Here is a 23,972-nt window from a genome sequence, read left to right as displayed (position 1 = left end):
TTTCACACTTGTGCCCAAAGTAACAGAAACCTTTAATTGAATTACCTTGCTTTTAGGTGAAGAAACAGGACTCAGAAAACTTTGTTACTTGCCCAAAGCTACATAAATTCATAAAAATACAGTTGGGACTTATGCCTCCTGACCATTAATCTGGAGTGTTTTTCATTTTAGTTGTCAGGGTGAGAAAGCTTTAATGCTGTTGTTCAGTTGCCCAATTGTGTCCAACTCGTTGTGACCCCATTCTATTGGGTTAATGCATACATATGTATAACATTATATATATATAAACTGTATGTGTGTGTATAAACTTGAAGTTCATCTCAAAACCTACCTACACGCCCAAATCCAAAGCATATGAACCTTTCTGTAATTCATAGTGTGGATTCTTACTAGAAAGTATAATTCTAAACTGACTTAAATTAGGACACTTCCAAAAACCCTTCAGAGAGAAGTCTCTCCAAGAAATCTGGACACGCTTCCCACGTGCTTCTGTATAGATTGTGTGTCCCTGATTCTAACTTGGTAGTCAGTATCAAAGACCCGCATGTTCATACTGTTCTACCATAGACCCCAGCAGAGGTGGTTTTCCTCGCTCACCCCAGGGTAAGAGTCTTTGGTGTGTAGCCAGAGGGCTTCCCAGGTGGCTCAGTGGGAAAGAATCCGCCTGCCAGTGCAGGAAGATGCAGGTTTGGTCCCTGAGTCAGGAAGATCCTCCGGAGGAGGAAATGGCAGCCCACTCTAGTATTCTTGCTGGGATAGTCCCATGGACAGAGGAGCCTGGCAGGCTACAGTCCATGGGGTCACAGAGTCCTACATGATTGAGCAACTAATCATGCATGTGTGGGAAGAATTGACTCAAGAATTATGAGAAACACTTTATCTGTGAAGCCATGTTGAAGACTTTGTTATGTTGTAGGGAGCCCCTTGTGTTATATTAATAATAAAAAGGTTCATTTGAATATTAGAATTTAATGTCATGAAAAAAAGTCTATTTGATACTTTCTTTTATCAGAATATGAATTTTATTACTCACTATAGTTCTCTTTGTACCTTGATTTCCAAGAAGCTTATAACTAAACTTTAATCTAGATAAGAATAACTATTTTTGCCTAGATGATAATTTTTCGACATGATAATGTAAGTGAGAGTATTTAGACAAATGCCTGCCTCATTTTTCATGTCTTTAGGTTCAGTCTTTAGGTAAGTTATCTCAAAATGCAATTGAGGATTATGGATTAAGTTTCGATTACAAATGAGTCAATGAGAAGCACAATGTCTTCTGAGTTTAGCCTAATTTATGTGCCCTTCAGCAGAAAAACATTGTCACAAGGTACATGATATAACACTATGCCCATCAGCAGACGAATGGATAAGGAAGCTGTGGTACATACACCATGGAATATTACTCAGCCATTAAAAAGAGTTCATTTGAATCAGTTCTAATGAGATGGATGAAACTGGAGCCCATTATACAGAGTGAAGTAAGCCAGAAAGATAAAGACCAATACAGTATACTAACGCATATATATGGAATTTAAAAAGATGGTAATGATAACCCTATATGCAAAACAGAAAAAGACACAGATGTACAGAACAGACTTTGGACTCTGCGGGAGAAGGCGAGGGTGGGAAGTTCAGAGAGAATAGCATTGAAACATGTATACTATCAAGGGTGAAACAGATCACCAGCCCAGGTTGGATGCATGAGACAAGTGCTCAGGCCTGGTGCACTGGGAAGACCCAGAGGGATGGGATGAAGAGGGAGGCGGGAGGGGGGATCGGGATGGGGAATACATGTAAATCCATGGCTGATTCATGTCAATGTATGGCAAAAACCACTACAATATTGTAAAGTAGTTAGCCTCCAACTAATTAAAAAAAAAAACAATAATGGAGGTTTATTTTAAAAATGTTCCAGGATGGAACATTTCAAACAGCACAGTCAACCCCTGTGTGCCCGTTTCCTAGTTCCATTCCAACAGTTATCAATTCGTGATTGATGTTGTTTCATCTGTATCCTCTCCCTCCCCGGCCACCCCCTTTTCTCCCAAACATCATATCATTTCCTCCATAATCAGAATTGTTTTAAGAAGGAATCTGAAAGGATGTTGAAAAGCTCTAGAAGTGATTTGTGAATGGGAAAAGAAAAAAAGACCCTTCATATTGATAGTAAGAAACAATTAAATATAGGATGTGAAGGAAGTGAGCACCAACATATTTTCAAAAGGAAAAGGGTCAACATTTAATCAGAGGCCAGAAAAGAAGAGAGGACTATATAACTAGCATTGTGAATAACTCAGCCTCTGTACCTCTTTGAAGCCAAAGGTGATAGAACTGTACCTTTGCATATTACTAGGCCCCAGCCACTTTGCAGAATCTTCGAAGTTTGTGTCTTTTTCATGTAGCCATTGCTTTGTCACTTCTCTGTCCTCTGCATGTAGCTTTTAGCAAGTGCTTTTTCACACATTTAGTATGACATTTATGTTAAAATTGTTGTTGTCTTTTTATGTAGTATTTCTCAAGTTCTTGTGTTACTTGCATGAATGTGTGAGGTATGATTGATTTATGTCCCTGTGATCCTAGCAGGAAGTCTGTTTTCAAATTCATGGTATCTAATTAATCTGGATAAATACTATACATTATCCAGAGATGCCCATTAATTTTTCTGTTTGGCTGTGGTTGCAGCGATTCAAGTAGGAAATAATTGCTTCTACATGTTTGTCTGCCTGTACTTCCTTAAACTTAGAAATTAAAAAAGATTGTTCTTAACCCCTGGGCTCCTCCCCAGTTATCTTCTAAGTGTGATGCTTGTGTGTGTGTGTGTGTGTGTGTGTGTGTGTGCACATGTGTGTGCATGAGCTTTAATTCTGACTGTGCAGCTGTCAGATTTCAAGAAAGAGGGCACGCAGGGCTGCATTGGGTCATCACTTAAGGAAGAGTGGTTGGCTACCCACCACTTGCCACAGTTAGGTGGTTTTTATTATTTTGGTGAACTTGCTGCAGCCAGGGTCTTATTTTCAGCTGTCATGCTGTTGTTCACTCACTAAGTCGTATCCTTCTCTTTGTGACCCCATGAACTGCGGCACGCCAGGCTTCTCTGTCCTTCACCATCTCCTGGACTTTGCTCAAACTCATGTCCACTGAGTCAGTGATGCCATCCACCCATCTCATCCTCTGTCATCCCCTTCTCCTCCTGTCTCCAATCTTTCCCAGCATCAGGGTCTTTTCCAGTGAGTCAGCTCTTCACATCAAGTGGCCAAAGTATTGGAGCTTCAGCATCCGTCCTTCCAATGACCATTCAGAGTTGATTTCCTTTAGGATTCACTGTTTTGATATCCTTGCTGTCCATGGGACTCTCCAGCACCACAGTTTGAAAGCATCGGGTGTCATAGGCTGTGAAATACATCTTCGGCTCACCAAAGAAAGTCTTATCTCACAGGAATGATTTCACTTCATCCAAACTCATGAGACTGTTGTATACTATCATAGCAGCCGTTTAGTCATTGGAGAGATAAACCCAGCCTTAGTCCAACTGGAAGACGCATTCTGACTTCCGCCGTGTGTTTTCTCCCTTTGAGCCGGTCTGCGTGGGTTGGCCAGCACAGTTGACAGCGCTGGTGAGCTGTGCGCCTGAATATTTAAAGAGTTTCCAGCTAAGACAGCCTGCTGTGTCCCCTTCCCTGCCCAGGATGACTGGGATGATGTTACCAGTTGTAACGGTAACGTTGGAAGGGCCCTGACCCGGGACCCTCATCGTGTGCTCTTCCAGTGTGTTGGGTTTTTTTTTCACATTACACAGAGAACATCTCTCTCTTTTTTTTTTTTTTAAGTACCCAACAGTAGGCTTTATGTCCACTCTTTTTTAATATTTATTGAAGTATTTATTGACTGACAGCATGACATTAGTTTACGGTATGTAACATAGTCATTCGCTGGTTTCATAGACCGTGTACAGTACAAAGCTGTGATAAAACGTGGAATGCGTCCCTTGTGCTACACCCTATGTTTGGTAGCTTATTGGCTTTATCACTGCTAATTTGTATCTCTTAACCTCCTTCACCTGTTTCACCCCTCCTCCTACCTACTTCCCTCTGGCAATCCCCTGTTTGTTCTTGTATCTGTGAATCTGTTTCTGTTCTGTTACATTTGTTCAAACGAATGACCTGCTCATGGTTACAGCAGTTTGATCTGTTTTCCTGTTTTCCTACTTCCTCCTCCTACTCCCCTGAATCCTTGATTGAATGCTTTTTATACTTCTTTTATTCAAGGCCTACAGTGTCTGGAAGCTATTTAAAAAAATATTCTTTCTCAGTGGGATAATCCTCGTTTTCGAGTCACTTTTGATGTCTGCATATCATGTGTATCACATTGCACATGCTCCCTAAGCATGAATGCATGTGCATGCTTACATATAAATGAAGGCGTACAGCACTTGTCTTTATCTGACTTATTTCCCTAAGCATAGTGACCTTCACGGACATCCAGGTTGTCACAAATAGCAAGATTTCATTCTACCTTATGGCTGAGTAATATTCCACTGTACATACACCACATCTTTATTATCTGTCATTGGACACTCAGGTTGCTTCAGTATCTTGGCTATTATAAATAATACTGAGAATGTCTTTATTCTGATCGGCACATTCTCTCTTTTGTGTGTTGTTAATGTCTGTCAGTCTGCCTTTGGAAAGAATTTTCTTTTTCCCACATTAGGGTGCTCCATTTTCCTCTCTTCCAAGTTTCAGACACATGTTACCCTGGCTCTTGTACCAACAGTTGTGCAATTTCAAGTGAAATGATAAAAGTATTGATTTTCAGATTGATATTGAAGCCAACCATTGCTGATTATCTCAGTTATATTGTCATAATCTCCAAAGTCGCCTCATTTGCTGGGCTCAAGGTTACAGCAGTCTGATCTGTTTCCTAACTTCTTCCTCCTCCTACTCCCCTTAGCCCTTGATTGAATGCTTTTTATATGTCTTTTCTCCAAGGCCTAGTCTCTGGAGGCTATTTTTTTTTTTAATATTCTTTCTCAGTGGGGTAATCCTTATTTTTGAGTCACTTTGAATGTTTGTGTCTCATGTGTATCACACTTCTAATGCCCCCTAGTCCTTCATGGGGTGCTGGACTTCATTTTCCTTATCTCAGTTCCTTCTGATCACATAGTTTGCAGATGCCACCTCTGTGGCAGTTTCCCTTCTTTCTCTTCACTTTTCCCTTTTTGATACTAATTTATGCTTGGCCTTTCAGCCACCGTGGGCCATGCATTTTCAAAATCCATGCAGTAAGAGTGTTCTTGGTAAGACCTTGCTTGCCTGTCGTTTGGAGCTGCGGAAATATCCAGCTGGGATTCAGTTAAAACTCCAGGCATTTTTTAGAGATTAAAAAACTGTCATGAAAATAATGAGGAGTGTTTTATTTTAAGGACATCTTAGCCCTCTTCTGAATGCCCTACATAGCCGTTCAGTTGGACCTTCAGAGACGTTATTTGTGGGACCACCAGTCTGCACCGCAGCAGACCTCTTTCATTATCTTGCTCAATCTTGTTAGCACGGCCGTGGTTCCCTTCCCCATTTCAAGGTAACTAGTGCAGTCCAGACTTTTTAAATCTCAGCTCCTGTAAAACTGTACTTTTTTCTGAAATTCTGCTCTGTATGTGTGTGAACTATGTGTGTTTTCGTGGAATTAGCCTTTCCTTTTTCTGTGTGACCATGATGAAATTCAGCTACAATATTTCACATGTGTCATCTCCTCTAATCCTTTTAATAACTGAAGGGGTATGTTCTCTTTTCATCCCCGTTTTTACGGATGAGGGAAATAAACTTGTTGAGGACCATGCTCTCAGGAAGCGGTCACCGTCAGCCCTAGCTCCCGCTTCCTTAACCCCTCCTCGTCAGGACTCCTCCCTTTGTTGTTCGTGTCCGTGGCTGACCCCACGTCAGTTCAGCCCGGCCGTTCCACACAGATGGGTTGGAGTGCACCAATACTCCTTACTCAGGGGTCAGGATTTGAAGGCACAGATAAATACCACATTGATTCACATTCAGCCTGTTTTGGCTTAGATAGGTTTCCAAAGTTTCATAGATGGGCATTCTCCGGCCAAGAGTCTTGAATTCATTTTTTTTTAATCCAGTCATCATCCATTCATTGCCCAGATTAAGCTAACTTCCCTTTAACCCATTTCTTATCTTATCTACCCCCAAATCTGACTTTTTGTGTGCAAGATCTGACTCTTTTCTTTCCAGTCAGCCTAGAATCTCATAGTAATCATCAGGATCATCGTCTCAGGATTGATTCCTAGAAAGGAGAGTTTTCTCCTCTCCTAAGGTTGTAAGTCTAATAACATAGTTGTGATCATAACTGTACTGTCAACCCCTCCCATGAGCTGGTGTCTCCTGACCCTTGGCCTCCAGAAAATATTATTTTCCATCTTCCATGCTCAAGACACACACCCCACCCTCCCTTTTAATGAATACTGGCTATTCTGAACCATTTCTGTGTCAGACATTTACACACCCAAGTGTAAAGTTCAAACATGTCCCAGTTAACTCCAGAAGGGGAGGAAGTAGAAATTCTTTTGCAGCACCTCTCACAGACGTCTGAGGAGTCCCAGTCAGAGCGAAGCTTGCTAGGCAGTTCTGCTTTACTGGAGCAATGCCCCGTGGTACTGTTGTAATTAAGGGTTTGTCTGAGTTCAATTAAAAACTCCTTGTGCACTGTTCTGTGATAAATTGGCAGTCCAACTTTACTCCAGGCAAAAATTTGGCATATGAGCTCCGCAGGACCCCAGTGCCCCTCAAAGTGATGGGATCTGATCAGCTGTCATTATGCCACGCTTAACAGAAGCAATAAAAGTAAAAAGGAAGCAATAGGACTAGATTCTCAAGCATCTTGTCAAAGAGGTAAGCAGTCTCAAGTTATGTCACCAGTTGAGATGTAAGAAGTGACTCAATGGAACAGACATCCTCGGGGATCTGTTCCGAAAGGTGATGGGGAAAATTAGGTTGCCAAACCACAACAGATGGTCAGGCAAGCAAATGATCAATTAGAAGAAGGCTTCACAATGCAGGAACCTGAGGGGAATAAAATTACCAATGCCAGCAGTAAGTTAGAAAAGTACAGCAAGAATAATTTCTGAGACTCAAGTCAGGGTGATAAAAGTACTTTCCGTTACATGCATGCTCTTGTTCATCTGGGCACAAGTTGTACTCCAAGTTGACATTATGCAAATTTTCTGACTCTAACGTGAAACAGCCTTTACCTTTTCCTATAGCGGTATTTGTTGCTTTTCCGTATTTATAATAATCTTTCTTTCAGTTACTGCTCTGAATATCATTTGCTGAGGTAATGAAAGAATATCTATGGTGTGGCTGTTTTAAGTCAGGTTGGACCTGCCTGTTTAATAACTGTGGAATATACTACCTTTTTGGTTGGATTGGTCTTAGCCCTTTTGTCCTCTGTGGTCATTTAAGTCTTTTTTCCTTGTACCTGGCCTGAAGAACAGACTGACAGATGGATTCCTTTCATTTTTCAAAACCACAGACATTTAAAAAACTCAGTGGCCAGATCAGCATTGACAGATGTGTTTTAAGAATTTGGAGTCTCTAGGGTTTACTCTGAAAGATGTAACCTCCAGCATTTAGTTCAGAGTGTGGCAGTTTCTGGACCTGAAGAAAGATTGATGACTGGGTGGAACCATCTTCCAGTCTCAGCATAAATTAAATCCTTTCCCAGTTGCACCTGATGAGCTCTTTATGGCATCTTTCAAAGACGCTGATGCCAGCCCAGGAAAGGCATCAACCAACTCTGAATCCCTGAGGTCATTGACAGGGCCTCCTTAGGGGGATCACAGAAGCTGAGGAAGGTCTGGAAGAGCTGATGAGTTCCCCATGTCTAGGTTTATGCTCTATGATAGTACCCCCAAGAAGCAACCCAAATCCAAAAACAAACAAAAGACAACAGTAAGTTTTAGCATCAGTACTGTATGACAGCAAAAATGAAAAGATGACTCAGTAACTCAAAAAAAGATTAATAAACAACCTAGAGAGCTAGTCCCTAAATCAGCCGCATTCACTCTTTAAATGCACAAATTAAATATATAAAATTTTCCGACTTCTAACAGAAAAAAATTTTGGTAGAAAAGTGCATTGATATTGCCATATGATTACAGATGATTGAAGATATGTTACTTTCAAAAGCAGGGCATTTCTTAGTCAGTTTTCCTGGTTGATGATGTTACCATTGCCTCTATGTGTTAGTTGCTCAGTCGTGTCCGACTCTTTGAGACCCCATGGACTGTAGCCCACCAGGCTCCTCCGTCCGTAAGATTCTCCAGGCAAGAATACTGGAGTGGACTGCCATTTCCCTCTCCATTTGCCTCTATAGAAGCCTGTATTGTCCTATGATTGTTGCTGATGGTATCAGAAATTTCAGATATAGCAGCCCCTTGATGAGATAAAAACCAGAGCTGCCCCCAAGGGCTTTGGAAGAAAAATTGTCTATACTCACCCTCTGCAGCATCATTCATCAACTCACCAACAGATTGCCAGACACAAAGACAATATGTGATACAGCCCTTGACCTAGAGGAAAGTCTCGTGGGCGAATTATAATGAATCTAAATATTCAAAGGCCAGTTTGTGAACTGTCAGCAACCATACACCAGTTCAAGACACATTTATTGAATCTCCATTAGGGATTTGGAAGGACACACAAAAACCATTAGCTCTACCCTAAAGGAGCAGAAAAATTGGAAGACAATTTTACAAAACCATGAGTTAGCATTGTTTTATGGAAAGGAGACAGACTATGAATTCTGACAGATTGATCCAGGTTCATATTCAGCCCTACATGCCACATGTCAGTTGTATCAACTCAAGGTCTTCTGTTTTCTTACCTATAAAAGGGGAATAGTGATATTACCTACTCTTAGGGTTATTATGAGAATTCATGGGATAATTTGTAACAGAATGAAAATAATTCTTTATATTATGAAAAAGATTTTTAAAAACCACCTTATGTAATTCCAAAGAAGGCAGTTGCCTTCCGGCGGGCCAGGGGTGGGAGTAAAGAATGCAAATTGAGAGAGTGCCAATGCAGTGTGGCAAAGTGACAGAGCCGGGGCTGGAGAGCGACCCTGTGTGTGTGGGAGGAGGCGGGAGGGAGGGGAAGGAGGTGACCCCACAAGCAGAGAAACGCTGGTGCTGCGGAACTGGGGAGCCTGGAGCTGTGCAGAGAGAGACGAGGCAGCTAGCAATCGAAGAAGCCAGCGAGAGTGTTTTCATCGTCATTTTAAGCTGATTTTTGCCTTGTGTAAATGCTTTCTCCATTTCTCAACACAATATTCAGTAAAACCTGTATATTTTGTATGGTTGGATTTGATTTTGTGAGATGGACTCAGGTTTTGAATTCTGCTTTGAAGTGTCTTGATGAGAATCAAGGCTGCTACAGGATTCCACTCTTGTCCGGGTCCCACAAATATGAAAATAATTAAAACTATTTGTCATTTACTGTTAATACATCTTCAGGGAAAAGAGTATGTGCTAGAGCAAATAAAAAAAGACATTTTGGAAAGAGTGGGACTTGTCTTAAAATGTGGGAGAGACTTACAAGAAAAGGAGGAGAGGAATGTATTTCAGGTGGAGGACAGTATGGGCAAAGGCATGGAGGCAGAAGGCTACCTAATGCTCACAAGGGATTCTGAAGAGAACTTTTTTTGGTTCTTACAGAGGATGCTTATTAAGAATGAAAATAATTCCAGATATCTTAGAATCACATTGAAAAGAGCTTTGAAACCCAGTTGAGGGTTTGTACTTGAGGGAGAAAGTAGTCAGGACCTGTAGCCCAGTTTTGAGAAGGAAAGTTGAACTGTGGAGATTTTGTCTAAAGAATTAATTCTTTGTGTTATGAAAATGTTGCGATAGTCAAGCCGCACTGCAAAGATGAGAAGCTAAGGACCAAGAAATCAAGTTGGATTCTGCTGCCTGGAGATTTTAGAACAAGAAGGCAAGAGATAATGGAACATTCTGAGGGGAAAATAGCACAACTTGGAAAGGTGTATGGTAGATTGAACCATAAACAGTGATGACAGTTTTGAGATGGAAACCTGGAACAATGATGTCATTATAAATATAAAGAGGACTTGACCAGAGGAGTCTAAGTGGGCAAGGGTGGGACTGAGGATTTGAAATTTCAGCAAGGGTCCATGTCCTTAAGTCATTTGAAAATAACTGGGGCAGAGATGTGGAGTTAGGGTGGGGGATGCAGTGAAGCCATTGTTTGCATCAGTTCAGTCAGTCCAGTCGCTCAGCTGTGTCTGACTCTTCGGGACCCCATGGACTGCAGCATGCCAGGCCTCCCTGTCCATCACTAAGTCCCGGAGTCCACCCAAACCCATGTCTGTTGAGTCGGTGATGCCATCCAACCATCTCATCCTCTGTCGTCCCCTTCTCCTCCTGCCTTCAGTCTTTCCCAGCATCAGGGTCTTTTCCAATGAGTCAGCTCTTCACATGAGGTGGCCAAAGTACTGGAGTTGCAGCTTCAGCATCAGTCCTTCCAATGAACACCCAGGACTGATCTCCTTTAGGATGGACTGGTTGGATCTCCTTGCAGTCCAAGGGACTCTCAAGAGTCTTCTCCAACACCACAGCTCAGAACCATCAATTCTTCGGCACTCAGCTTTCTTTATAGTCCAACTCTCACATCCATACATGACCACTGGAAAAACCATAGCCTTGACTAGACGGACCTTTGTTGGTAAAGTAATGTCTCTGCTTTTTAATATGCTGTCTAAGTTGGTCATAACTTTGCTTCCAAGGAGTAAGCGTCTTTTAATTTCATGGCTGCAATCACCATCTGCAGTGATTTTGGAGCCCAAAAAAATAAAGTCAGCCACTGTTTCCACTTTTTCCCCATCTATTTCCCATGAAGCGATGGGACCAGATGCCATGATCTTAGTTTTTGAATGTTGAGCTTTAAGCCAACTTTTTCACTCTCCTCTTTCTCTTTCATCAAGAGGCTCTTTAGTTCTTCTTCATTTTCTGCCATAAGGGTAGTGTCATCTGCATATCTGAGGTTATTGATATTTCTCCCGGCAATCTTGATTCCAGCTTGTGCTTCTTCCAGCCTAGCGTTTCTCATGATGTACTCTGCATATAAGTTAAATAAGCATGGTGACAATATACAGCCTTGATGTACTCCTTTTCCTATTTGAAAATAGGAAAAGTTGTTGTTGTTCCATGTTGTTCCAGTCTGTTGTTCCATGTCCAGTTCTAACTGTTGCTTCCTGACCTGCATACAGATTTCTCAAGAGGCGGGTCAGGTGGTCTGATATTCCCATGTCTTTCAGAATTTCCCACAGTTTATTATAATTTAACTCCCGGAAGTTTTATTTGAGGGATTGAATGTAGACAGAAAAATAATAATTACCAGGATGAGTTGGGGCACAGAAGCTTATCTAAATCAAGAGGGAAAAAATTCCAAGGGACTTCCGCATGCTTCCCCATATCGGCAATGTTACCATCACTCACAGCTGCTCAGGCCAAAACTTGAATTTCTCTCCATCTTTCACATCCTGTTATTAACCCATCTACCAATCTTACTGACTCAGCCTTCAAATATATACTCCGTTCTATCACCTCCATAGCTACCCACCTGGCCAGTTCAGTAACACCTCTCACCAGGACCACAATAGTAGCCCTATAAATGATTCCACTGCTTATTTTTGACTCCACAGTGTGAAAATCTGAGTATCTCATCCAAAATATGTCAGATTAATGCTTTTCTCCTACTTAACTGATGGAACCTTCTGATGGCTTCTTTTTTAGAAAAAATTATTGAAGTATAGTTGATTTAGAATGTGTGTTGATTTCTTGTGTAGGGCAGAGTGACTCAGTTATACGTGTGTGTATATATATTCTCTGTCACACTCTTTTCCCTGTGGTCTGTCACAGGATGCTGACTGTGGTCCCCTCTGCCGCACGGAGGGCCTTGCTGTTACCCATCCCATGGACCACGCTTTGCCTCTGCCGATCCCGGTCTCCCAATCCTTCCTGCCCCTTGGAACCCACAAGGTTCTGTTCTCTGGGGCTGTGAGCCTGTTGTTTCACACACATGTTCACCTGTGTGGTTATTTCAGATTTCACACGTAAGTGGCGTCACGTGTGTCCTTGCGTTTCTCTTTCTGACTGACTTCACTTGGCATGGTAATGTCTAGGTCTATCCACATTGCTGCAAACAGCATTGCTTCGTCCTTTCTCATGGATGGGTAACGTTCCACCACACCTGCTTGGCCCGCCCGTCTGCCCGTGGACACTTAGGCTGCTTGTGTGTCTTGGCCCCTGTGATGAACATAGGGCTCCACGTGTCTCTTTAACTTTGAGCTTTGTCTGGATACGTGCCCAGGAGTGGGATTGCGGGATCATAGGGCAACTCTGTTTTTAGTTTTTAAAGGCACCTCCGTCCTGTTCTCCGTAGTGGCTACACCAGTTTACATTCCCACCAACAGTGTGGGAGGCGGACCCTCTGATGGCTGCTGCTCACACCTAGAACAAAATGAAGTGCCCTCCAGGGCCCCGTGTGACCTGGCCTCACCTCCTTTCTGTCCTCACTGCCTCTTCCTCCTTCCTTCTCTCACTTCGCTCTAGTCACCCCCATCTTCCTTGGCCTCCAGCTCTCGAAGTTTATTTTTCCTTCACAGCCTTTCCCCTTGTTCATAATGCCTGGACTCCACAGCTCCCCACCCTCAGCGACCCACATGGGTTTTCTTGACTTGCTTTTAACCCACTCTCTTTCTGTGAATATCTGTGAATTTCTTTCTGTGAATTTCTGTGAGTATCTGGTACTGACCTAGATACTGGAGATTCAGCAGGTGAAAATTGGGCACCACTCCCCATCTTCACAGCCCTTCCGTTCTAGTGGGGGGATCTGACAACAGACAAGATAAATAAGTAAGCTGCGTTCGGTGGTGGGCAACATCAGTGCTGAGGTGAGAAACAGAGCGGAGGAAGGGGTCGGAAGGGTCATCGCTGGATGGTGAGAGGGACGGCAGGTTTATATAGAGGCGGCAAGCAAGGCCAAGCTGAGGGAGCGGGTTTGAGGAGAGACTAGAAGAAAGTTGGGGGAATAAACAAATCCACAGCAAGTCCAAGACCTGGAAGAGAAGGGTGTGGAAGAGAACAGTGAGCCCAGAGAGGCAGCTGTGTAACCTCATTCACTCTCCTCTTACCTGCGTTATTTTTTTCACAGAATTTGCAGAGTTACAGAACTTATCATTTTACTTATTTGATATCTTTCTGCCTCACTAGAAAATAAGCTCCATAAAGGAAGGGCTTTGTTGTCTTCATCATAGCAGCGTGTGACCCATACAGGGAACCCAATTTTATTGAATAAATTAACAAACCAAAGGGAGGTACCTAGAACATTAACTATGGGAGAGTAAAAACAGGAAGGGTCTCAGAACTTGTCAGGAGGGCACAAACTGGCCTGGTAGCCTTTATGGGTCCTGGATAAGATGTTTGCAATGGGTGGGGAGGGGCAAAGAGAGAAAAACCAAAGTGATATCAACAGTTCTAAGGCTTCCTTAGGACAGTTGAGTGAGATTGTTACACAGTTGACTGTGGTGTGTTCTTTCTCCTCTCCCCAACTTTTTTATGATTTATTTATCCTCTTAAATAGATCCTTCACAAGACTGAGCAGGTGGTATTATGCTGATCCTTTGTATCCCTTGGAGAACTGACAAATCCCACTCTACTCATTGCTAACATAATTTTAATTAAGGTATCTGAAACCTCTCGTTAAGACTTAACTGTAATCTCATTTACTATGTGGGAAGTGTTATCTATTTCATGACTAGAGGTAAAATCTTAGGAAAGAGATATCCCCAGACTGCAGAGTGTGAGACACAGTTAAGCCTAAGAGACTGGAGAACATTCCTGTAATGAAATGATGTATGTGAAAGAGCTCCACAAGTATCGAAGTATACAAATAGTGTCATTGAAAAGACAACTGCACATTTTCTTGTCTCAGCTTGAAAAAATCCAGACCTTCAAAACTACAAGTACATTGTAAACAAACAAAAAACAGTTTCCTGTGAACTCAGATATTTACACGGTGTCATTCAAAAGGAATACTGTAGGCTGTGAATGTTTTATCCAAAATATTTTAAACATTCCTATGCCAAAGAATAAAGGAAATATAAGAAAGGAAAAGAAAAGAAGTCTCTCCTGCAATAGAGATGGTAAAGCTTTGTGTAAGTAACATGTGGGGGGCGGTGAGTGGACATATCTGATCCTCATGGAAACAGCCCAACACATAGCAAGCTCAAAGCAGAGAGCTAAATAATAAAACACAGAAGTAATTTCAGGAGACTGAGTTAATAATACCACCACCAAGAGTTCCTGCTGAGAGTCCTGCCATTTTTGTTAAGCTTGGGTTCTTTTATCTTGTCTGATTTCCATCGTAAGGAGAGGTTACCAAAGAAAATGAACACATCTGAGCACAATCATCATAGATTATTACAAAGTGGTTATTAAGCACAATCATCCTACATTATTACAAAGTGGTTATTACTAAAGGCGTTAAGTAGTTCTTTCCTCTCCTGAGCTTCCCTTGTGATTGCTGTTAACTGTGGTGGGAAATAGTGTGTGCTGCTTAAGTGAAAGTATTAGTCCCTCAATCCTGTCCAACTCTGCGACCCCATGGACTGTAGCCCTCCAGGCTCCTCTGTCCATGGAATTCTCCAGGCAAGAATACTGGAGTGGGTAGCCATGCCCTCCTCCAGGGGATCTTCCTGACCAAAGATCGAACCCAGGTCTCCTGCACTTTGGGTGAATTCTTTACCATCTGAGCCACCAGCTAAGCCCATGCTGCTTATAAACTAGTCAAAAAAGATTCAGTTCAAAGGAGAGACGCTTAAAGTATGTAGATCTTCCTTACATGTCAACACATCAGAAGATAACCTAAACTTTCTGTTACATCAGAAATAAATAAGATATCCATTTTAAAGTCATTTTGCAAGATGAACTTTTGAAAGTATATGCATTTTATATACTTCGTAACACATGAATTTATTCACAGTGTAAGAATAAAAACATTTTGAAATAGACCAAAGTAGCTTAGAATCAGTTTTATTTATTTCCCCTACCTGCAAGGCTTGCTTTCTCTTGATTTGGGTGGAATAGAAAATGACGGTGACGGACAGCCTCACTGCTGTTTCGTTGCTAGGTAACGTGTGTGCCCATTTAACCTGCTTCCTGACAGAGCGCTGTTTCCCGAACACCATGTGAAATACGTGCCTTTGTTTCCTGGGAGAGGAGAGAAGAAGGGTTGATGGCTTGTCTGTTCCACATTCATTTAGCAGAGGGGACAGGAAAGGCAAAGGATACACACACAAAGGGTGAGCTCCAGAAAGCTGACAGCCCCATGCCACACACAGGTGATGTAGTCGGGAGCCTGGTGCATCTCAGCACGTGTTCAGAGGTTTTCAGATCAAGGAGCAGACAGAGCTTTTGCTTTGCCCCCTATCTTCTCCATAGTCCTTTTTTACTGTCTTGGCCCCACCGTCTCACATACTTGGAAATACATGAAAGGAGCTTCTGGGTGTATTTTCCTGAGTGGTATAAACAGTCTCAGGCTTCCTTGGTGGCTCAGACGGTGAAGAATGTGCCTGCAATGCAGGAGACCAGGGTTCAATCCCTGGGTCAGGAAGATCCCCTGGAGAAGGGAAAGGCTCCCCACTCTAGTATTCTTGCCTGGAGAATTCCATGGACAGAGGGGCCTAGTGGACTACAGTCCATGGGGTCGCAAAGAGTTGGACCCGACTGAGTGACTCACACTTATAAATAAACTCTCTACTCCTCCCACTCCATCTCTCTGCTCTAAAGAAGTGTATTCCCAAAATATAAATTTATTTTGTGTGAACCTTGAAAAATAGGCTTACAGAGTTCACAAAGGTATGGGATACCTGGCTTCTGATTGTCATATTCTACCCCCAAATTCTCCCAGTTCCACTTAGCCCCCGTCCCCACCACACACACACACACACACATGCACACACACCCCCCTCATTGTCAGTACCACTAACCCTCCTGACCCCTGCATTTAACACATTGAGGCTCTGCAGCCCGCTTGAAGCGGACGTCCTGTTTTATCGGGAGACCAGGCGTGCCCTCCCCCAGCTTCCCGGGTGTGCGCCCCAGTCCCGGCCGCGTGTGCCTCCCCGTCACACTCGGGCGCCCCAGGCCCCGGCCTCCCCAGCCTGCTCATCGCCCTGATGCCGAGCTCCTTCCCTGTGTCTGCTCTGTAGCAGCTCGGGCTGGGACTGCCCCTCCCAAACAACGGAGGCTCCATGGTTGCTCCTGGCGATCAAATACTTGGCCCATGTGTTACAGTCATCATGACATCCACCTAAGATTTGGATTTTTAAAAAATCTGTCTCAGTATTGGTAGGAATGTAAATACTCCCTTGAAGAGATGATAGATGTCAATGTGACATTTCTAATGCCACCATACTTGAGCTGCACACCAGTATAATGTTTGACAACACGTCTGTTTGTCTCCCTTCATGACATGTCCCTAAAGTATGCTTTATGGGCTCTCTCTGATACGGGCGTTGATGTTCAAGGTCCTTTTTTCACCTTACAATATACCCTTTGTTTTGGTGCAGCTTTAAATAAAGAGCTTGTTTTTCAGATTCTAGATGAAAGTGACACTGATGTTCCATTGAAACAAGAGGAAAAGGAAGTTTCTCTTATGAAAAAAGGTAAAAAAAAGAATTCCGTTTACATATATTAGTTGTAATGTCTTGAGTCGTCCTCAGTTTGACCTATGTGACGTATCTTACGGTAGCAGTTTGGATTTTGAAAAATTAAATGTGTTGTTCCAGCCGTGGGAGGAGAGGTGATAGAGACTGCGCTGCCGGCCTCACACACTTTGAAGGGTTTTGCAGGGGCGCTCCCTGCCTGAGAATTATGCCCCCCGCGTGACCTCACTGCCTAGAATCCCCAAGGGTGCACGGATGTCACCCTCCTCATTGAATTTTATTTAGAAATCTGCTGAGGATTGATATCAGACCTGTCATTTTCAGAAGCTATTTTTGAAAATGATGATGACCTTCCTCTGTTTTCAATCATGTAGTTCTTTCCCTATTTTGCATGATTCCTCTGAGATCACTAAGAGTAGTTCAACAAACACATTTATTATCCATGGGGTGTAATTTGTCTCAGATGAGAGATTTGACCTTTTTTTAAACATAAAGTTGCCATGTTATAATTTTCAATCTAAAGACAATTTCCCAGGACAGAGGAGCTGGAAACAAACTAGACTCAGAAAATTTTATTTTCTTTAGTGTTCATTCATTGTTATTACTAGAATTCATTATGTTCATGTTATTGTTATACCATTGTCTCCTTTATTGTAATATTATGCCATTGGCTTAAACAGCAGAAATACTATTTTTTCATTGTCATCTTCTTAATCTGCAATAAGTTTTAAAGGCTTTCTTAGTCTCCTAAATAGGTCTCTGTTCATTTTGACTCAGTCATTCCCAGTCATTTTTGTGTTGATCCATGCCGTCACTTCGTGTTCACTCTTAGATGTAAGCACTCCTTTCCTTTATACTTTGTTGCTTAATCAGTCATTCATTCACATCTTTATATTTGAACCCATTAGTGCGGGCCATAAGAAATCACACTTTTTCTTTTTCATCATAATTGGGATAATTTGCCATTACACAATCAAGATTTCTTTTGTAAGAGTCTCTTAATTTTAAAGCCAATCTTTTATAGAAGTTTCAAACTATTACTGTGCCTTCAAGTATGTGCCTGTTGGATTTCCAAGTTGTAATAGAAAAATTGTTAGTACAATTTTGATCCTAAAATTAACATTTAATTTCAAATACTCATCCTGGATTTGGAAGGAACAAATTGTGAAATATTTTCAAATGACTGTAATTATGAATTAGTTGGCTATTAGGTTAAGAAATTTCGCTTTGCATGCAGACCCTGAGTAAAACCAACACTGCCTGCAGTGTGCTTGGAAAACCTCCCTGTGTGTTCTCTCATGTCTCCTTAGAGTAGTCGGGCTGGTCCTCACCATCTAAAACATTCATTCCTTCTTGCTGTCCTGTTCCCCTTGGCCCTCATTGCCCTGGACTTTCTAGCAAGGGTTTACTTGGTGGAACAATATCACAGTTATCACAAAGAATTCTAGAGTTAGATGGAAGAAGGACACGTTGACTTATTTCTTAGACTCTCCCCAAGATCCTCTCGAAACCAGTCCAAGGGGATCAAAGCACTTCTGCTTCTCTGTGGACTGCTAACAAAGCACTCAGCTCCCTGGCCCTCTCGATTCTGAGGCTCCCTGAGTGAGAAGACGAACTCAATGATTGTAGGTCTCTTACTGCTTTAAAACCCAGCTCTCTTCTAGGGGCACATTTCTGATCGGAGTCTTTCGGGATGTCTGTGAACTTGAACCCAAAGGAAGAGAGTAAGATCCAGGGAAGACAAGTGATTGTCTGGGTGCAGAGGCTGCTGAGAGGAGGGGCACCAGACAGTTCCAGTTAGTCATCCGGTGCACACCAGTGACAGAAAATAAGCATCATTAGGAAGAAACTACAGAAAAACAAGCTACAGAGGCTCTCAGATTCGTGTACACTATGTACACTGTATTAAGAGGTTATTGTAAATTGTCTTGAGAAGATATTGGTGCAGTTTTAACAAAAGAGTGTTTGAATACAAAGCCAAATTACATGCAAGTTGTTAATGAGCTGCTAACACCTCTTTTGGTTCACTCTTATGTGTGATTGCCAAAATGTGGGTATCTTCATTTTTGTCTGTGTTCTTTTGAAGAAAAACAGGAGCTGTGCAGTGATACCCCAGAAATAAAGAGAAATTCTTCATCACCTAACTGGGAAAGGTGAGTGTACTGCAATTATACAAAATTCCAAGGGAGTACAATTATACTGTTGAAAAGTAATTATCAGTGTTTAAATACAAGGAGAGAGAAAATAATAGCAACAAACAAAGGCAATTAAAAGTGGAACAGAATTTTAAAGGAGACAGGAAAGAATAGAATACCCTAGATTTCTTATTCTTTTCCCAAACCTTTTCATTTTCTTTTGTGAGGATTCAGGAATGGAACAGGCTTACCTTCCTACTCACAGCAAGCAGCTAACTCAAATTACTCTAATATAGTCAAAGAATGAAAATGTCATGTATATGTAAGGTATGACTATGAAATCATGACCTAGTTTTTTTGTATGGCTTATAATCTTATTTCCATACATGTATGTAAGTGTAATAATCATTGTATGCTAGGATATTCTTGACACGAGGCTTTTGTCACATTTAAATATAATCAGCTGAATATTTTGGCCCTCCAATAGAAGGAAAAAATGTTTTCAAGGAAGCAAATTCTTACCTCACTCTGTCTGAATATGTCTGTATGTGTGTATGTGTATACACATGTCATGTATGTGTGTTTGTGTATTATTTCATATATTACTTTTAGATTTTTATGAATTTGTGATTTTCTTCAAATAATCTTTGAATCGTAACTACAATATGAATGTTAGAACTATGATCCAGTTAAGAAAACCTTAATGGAAGAATCTTATCAAATTCATTTAGTAGTGGTAGTAATAATGAAGATGATTATAATGACAGTGCTAACTTGGTACCGTCTACTGAGGACTTAGTAACAGGAGGCAGAGATTCTGTGTATACCTTGTATAATCGGGCACAGCTCTGTGAAGTAGGCTCTGGCATTATGTGGAGGGAGAAGATGCAGAGGTTCAGGGAGGCGTGTCTGTCCATGCCAACAGCAGCCTGAGTGTCCAGCTTCCCCAAAATGGTAAAATAAAATTAAAAAAAAAACTTTAAGGACTTCTCTAATAAAATTTCAGCATAAAGGAGGTTATAGTTAATAAGTGCCAGACACTGTGTGAATGTTCTTTAATGGACAATTAAGCGTTAGTTATAATGTTCTTAGTCTTAAGTACAGTATCAGCTGAAGTTAGACAGTACAATTAATGCCAAAGAACTGTTGACAGTAGAACCACTTTGATTTGCTATAAACTATTATCCAGTTTTTTAAAAAAGACCCATATGGTGTGAATACAGGAAGCTCTCTAGAGCTGTGGTCTTAATTCATGAATGTTAGCAAGAAGGGATGACAAAAATCTCCTTTTCGCTTGATAGACACGACTCTGCGTCATCTGCCCCAACCTACCTACCCAGGTTTGCCTCCCATATTGCGTACCCCTCAGCCCTCTGAAGCTTTTTTATTCTCTTAATACTGAAACCCGTAGGCCTCGTTAACACCCTGCACACTGCTTCATGGATCATCATTGTTCGTTAATCTCCATGCTGCAGCCAGTTACCCTTTTAAAACATGTGTCCGTCAGATTGCCTGCCCCCCATGTAAGAAACCCTCGGGTGGGAGCGCCTGCTCTGCTAGAAGAAGCCCCCGTCCCCGCGCCGCGGCCGGTGCCCCTCAGGCCCTCTGTCTGCGTCTCCCTGGGGGCCCGCCCCTGCAGCCTGGCCTTCTCAAGTATCGCTCAGAGACCCTGCTTTATTTATACCCTAGTATCATTACCTTCACCTGAAACACTTCTTCCCTCAGATCTTGACTATTTCTTTCAACTGACTTTGCTTTATTTCTGGACCCACCTTCAGTACCTACCCTCCCACGGGCTGTGGCTCAGACTCTGAAGAATCTGCCTGCCATGCAGGAGACCCGGGTTTGATCCCTGGGTCAGGAAGATACCCTGGAGCAGGAAATGGCAACCCCCTCCAGTATTCTTGCCTGGAGAACTCCTCGGACAGAGCAGCCTGGCGGGCTGCAGTCCACGGGGCCCCCAAGAGTCAGACATGACTGAGCAGCTAACAGTGTCCCTCCCCCACAGGCTAAAGTAGAACTTGGGTTTAAAAACTTCTTTCAACAAATAAGAGGCAAGTGGTGGATGACTGCTGTTGTTAAAAATAAATTACCGCCAGTTCTATTTAATTGTGGTTACCCAAAAACCTTGAAACAAGATTTTTCAGGAATAAACGGTATTCATATAATTGAGAATTGCTTTTATATAGCTGTGTAAATGATACTTTTCAACATTACATTTATGTCCATGCATTCTTTTGTTGTATATTGACACCTCATTTGTTGTGTATTGATATTTTTTCATTTATTAGCTCTAATATGATTTCCACTTCGAAATTCTAAACCTCAGCTTGTTTTTGCCCAGTATGCCAGTGGAAGATTTGAATCCAAGTTCTGGATACAAAGCCAGAGTTTCTGTGAGTGGTGGTTATATAGCTGCTTCTTCACTGACAGAATCTTCTCAAAGCACGTCTGTCAAGGAAACAGTAAGAAAACTGACATCTAATTTAAGGTAAAGATATTTACCTGCTTTGTTGAATTTTCTAAGCAGTGACAACTGCTGATTTTCTTTCTCGATTGAGTGGTAATATTATTGAGAAAATTCAATAGAACGACCTGTCTCCTAACTGCACTGATTTAGATATAGTGTGGGTTACATGTCTTTGGAAACCAAATTATTGTCACTAACTGCCGTGCTGTGACATGGTCCAGTGATATAGTGGCTGTTAGTTTTCTCTCCAGTGAAATAAAGAATCAGAATTTGTAAGGACAGAAGATAGGACAGAAAGGGCTATTAAAAACAAATGAATGAGGGACATTTATTGTGAAGGGGAAAGAGAAAATTCTTACTGAATTTCTTCCTTCCTTCTTCCTTCCCCTCTCCCTCCTTCCCTCCTTCCCTCCCTCCCTCTGTCGTGTCCCTTCTTTTATTTTTCTATTCTGCCTCACTCAGACCCTAATGACAGTATGGCCTTCTAAGAAGTCTTTTTTGTAGCTTTAGATACTGAACTTATTTGGAGAAACTAAGTTTTACTTTTTGCTTCAGTGTAGAATCTTACCATTCGTGGGTGTGGTTAATGAGGGATTTAAATGTCTGGATCTCAGTCCTCAAAGGATGGAGTTGTGGTTCAGTTGCTGTGTGTCCGACTCTTTGAGACCCTATGGACTGTAGCCTGCCAGACTTCTCTGTCTGTGGGATTCTCCAGGCAAGAATACTGGAGTGAGTGGCCATGGCCGCCTCCTGCAGTTTGCTCAGATTCCTGTCCATTGAGCTGGTGATGCCATCCAATCATCTCACCCTCTGTTGCCCCCTTCTCCTCCTGCCCTCAATCTTTCTAAGCATCAGGGTCTTTTCCAATCAGTCAGCACCTCACATCCAGTGGCCAAAAATTGGAACTTTAGCTTTAGCATCAGTCTTTCCAATGAGTTATTTAGGGTTGATCTCCTTAAGGACGGACTGGTTTGACCTCCATGCTGTCAAAAGGACTCTCAGGAGTCTTCTCCAGCACTACAACTCAAAAGCATCAATTCTTTGTCGCTCAGCCTTCTTTACGGCCCAGGTCTCACATCTGTACTACCAGCAAGGATGGAGACATGAGTGTAAAGTTCAAGGTTCAGAGATTTTCCAAGTAGGGACCAAAGATAGGGGTCTTTACAATCAAGCCAAAGAAGTGACTCTACAGAAGAATGCCCTCAAATAGGTGTCATATGAGAGGCTGGGGGTCAGGAGCAGAAACACCATAAATCAGTGCAGCCCATCGGTCTGGTTGGGCTTCAGAGACTGTGAGCGGCCTGGTTAAGGTGAGAGACGTTCAGCAGAAGGAAACATACAGCATGCTCTAGCTGGAAGCATATTTCCCCTTAGGACACCTTGACTTTCTCATCAGAGACTGACAACATCTTCCTGAAGAAGAGAGTCGGCAAAGAATGCAAACAGGTAGGAAGAGAGAGGTAGAGGTAGGGCATATATACAGGGAGCTAGGGCCCCTACTCAGGCCCATGATGGGGTCTAGGGTCCTGTGTGTGAAACTGCAAATGACTGTAAGAATTGGATGCCTTTCTGCAGCTGCCCCGGGCTTTCGGGAAGTCTCTGTGGCCGCATCCAGGGCTGTGGGGCTGCGCTACATGAGCATGAAGGCCCACCTGCTGTGCTTCAGGAACATACGTCCGATGCCTGTCCTGCCCCGGGGAAAGAGGGGTGCTCCTGTTATATGTAGGTGGATCCACTTTGAACTTTGCATCAGGACGCATTTTCTCTAATGACAGTAGGAACCCAGTGACAAGTTGTTGACCAAGGGGTGAAGTCAGCGTGCTGCATCCCTGAACACTAAGTCAAGACCACCGACTCTGCATGTGGCCAGGGTTGGCAGGCTTGTACTAGCGTGGGAGTAGAACAGAAAACCAGACCTCAGGACAGCCCCAGTATCACCCAGTGATACGGTGGGTGTCAGTGTCAGATTGCCATGGCCTCCGGCATAGTCCCTAAAGAATGGGATTCTCCAACTGTTTTCTTGCCTTCTGTCAGTACTTGATCAGAAGTTTTATGTAAGATCCTCATCTTTGATGTTGGGTAGCCATAACTTTGAATCCTGGATTCTTACTAGTTATGAGATTCAGGCATGTCAATTGGTCCCTGAGACATGGTAGTATGCAATAAATTATATATGAATATGCCTGTGTACATCTGAATAAATATGTGCATATTATTTTTAAATGTATGAACAATGTATATGACATGTCCAATGACTGGAACATTGCTTCAAGTGAACCAGACCTTCTTGATAATAATAGCCACCATTTAAAAGTCATTATTATTATATTTTATTCATTCACTCAAGTGGTTTGTATACATTAGCTCCTTACACAAACTTACAAAGCTGATATTATTTTTAACTTTTTTTTTTTAAGTTAAACTGATAAAGAGAAACTAGGGAATTCCCTAGTGGTTCAGTAGTTAAGACACTGAGCTTCCAGTGCAGGGGGCCTGGTCTCAATCCAGCTAAGGTCCCACACGCTACCTGGTGTGGCCAAAAAAAAAAAAAAGATAGAAACCAAGTAACACTTGAAGTCAGAGAATTTCACAGCTGCCAAGGACGGGGC

At 42.2% G+C, this 23,972-nt stretch overlaps 1 protein-coding gene across 3 annotated transcripts in view; it reads left to right on the top strand.

Moving 5' to 3' along the window:
- MORC1 (MORC family CW-type zinc finger 1) overlaps positions 1–23,972 on the top strand; it is a 150,849-nt gene that overhangs the window by 108,187 nt on the left and 18,690 nt on the right. For 2 of the 3 annotated variants that reach the window (XM_043448907.1, XM_043448906.1), the window contains exons 21-23: positions 16,689–16,758; positions 18,845–18,911; positions 21,238–21,384. In XM_043448907.1, the coding sequence (XP_043304842.1) occupies positions 16,689–16,758; positions 18,845–18,911; positions 21,238–21,384 (284 nt within the window). The remainder of the gene's footprint in view (positions 1–16,688; positions 16,759–18,844; positions 18,912–21,237; positions 21,385–23,972) is intronic. The other variant, XM_043448908.1, reaches the window with a different exon arrangement.

This window comes from Cervus canadensis, chromosome 27 (genome assembly GCF_019320065.1).
Source record: "Cervus canadensis isolate Bull #8, Minnesota chromosome 27, ASM1932006v1, whole genome shotgun sequence".
NCBI lineage: Eukaryota > Metazoa > Chordata > Mammalia > Artiodactyla > Cervidae > Cervus > Cervus canadensis.
The sequence above is the reverse complement of the archived record's forward strand: the minus strand, read 5'-3'. Positions and strand labels throughout refer to the sequence as shown.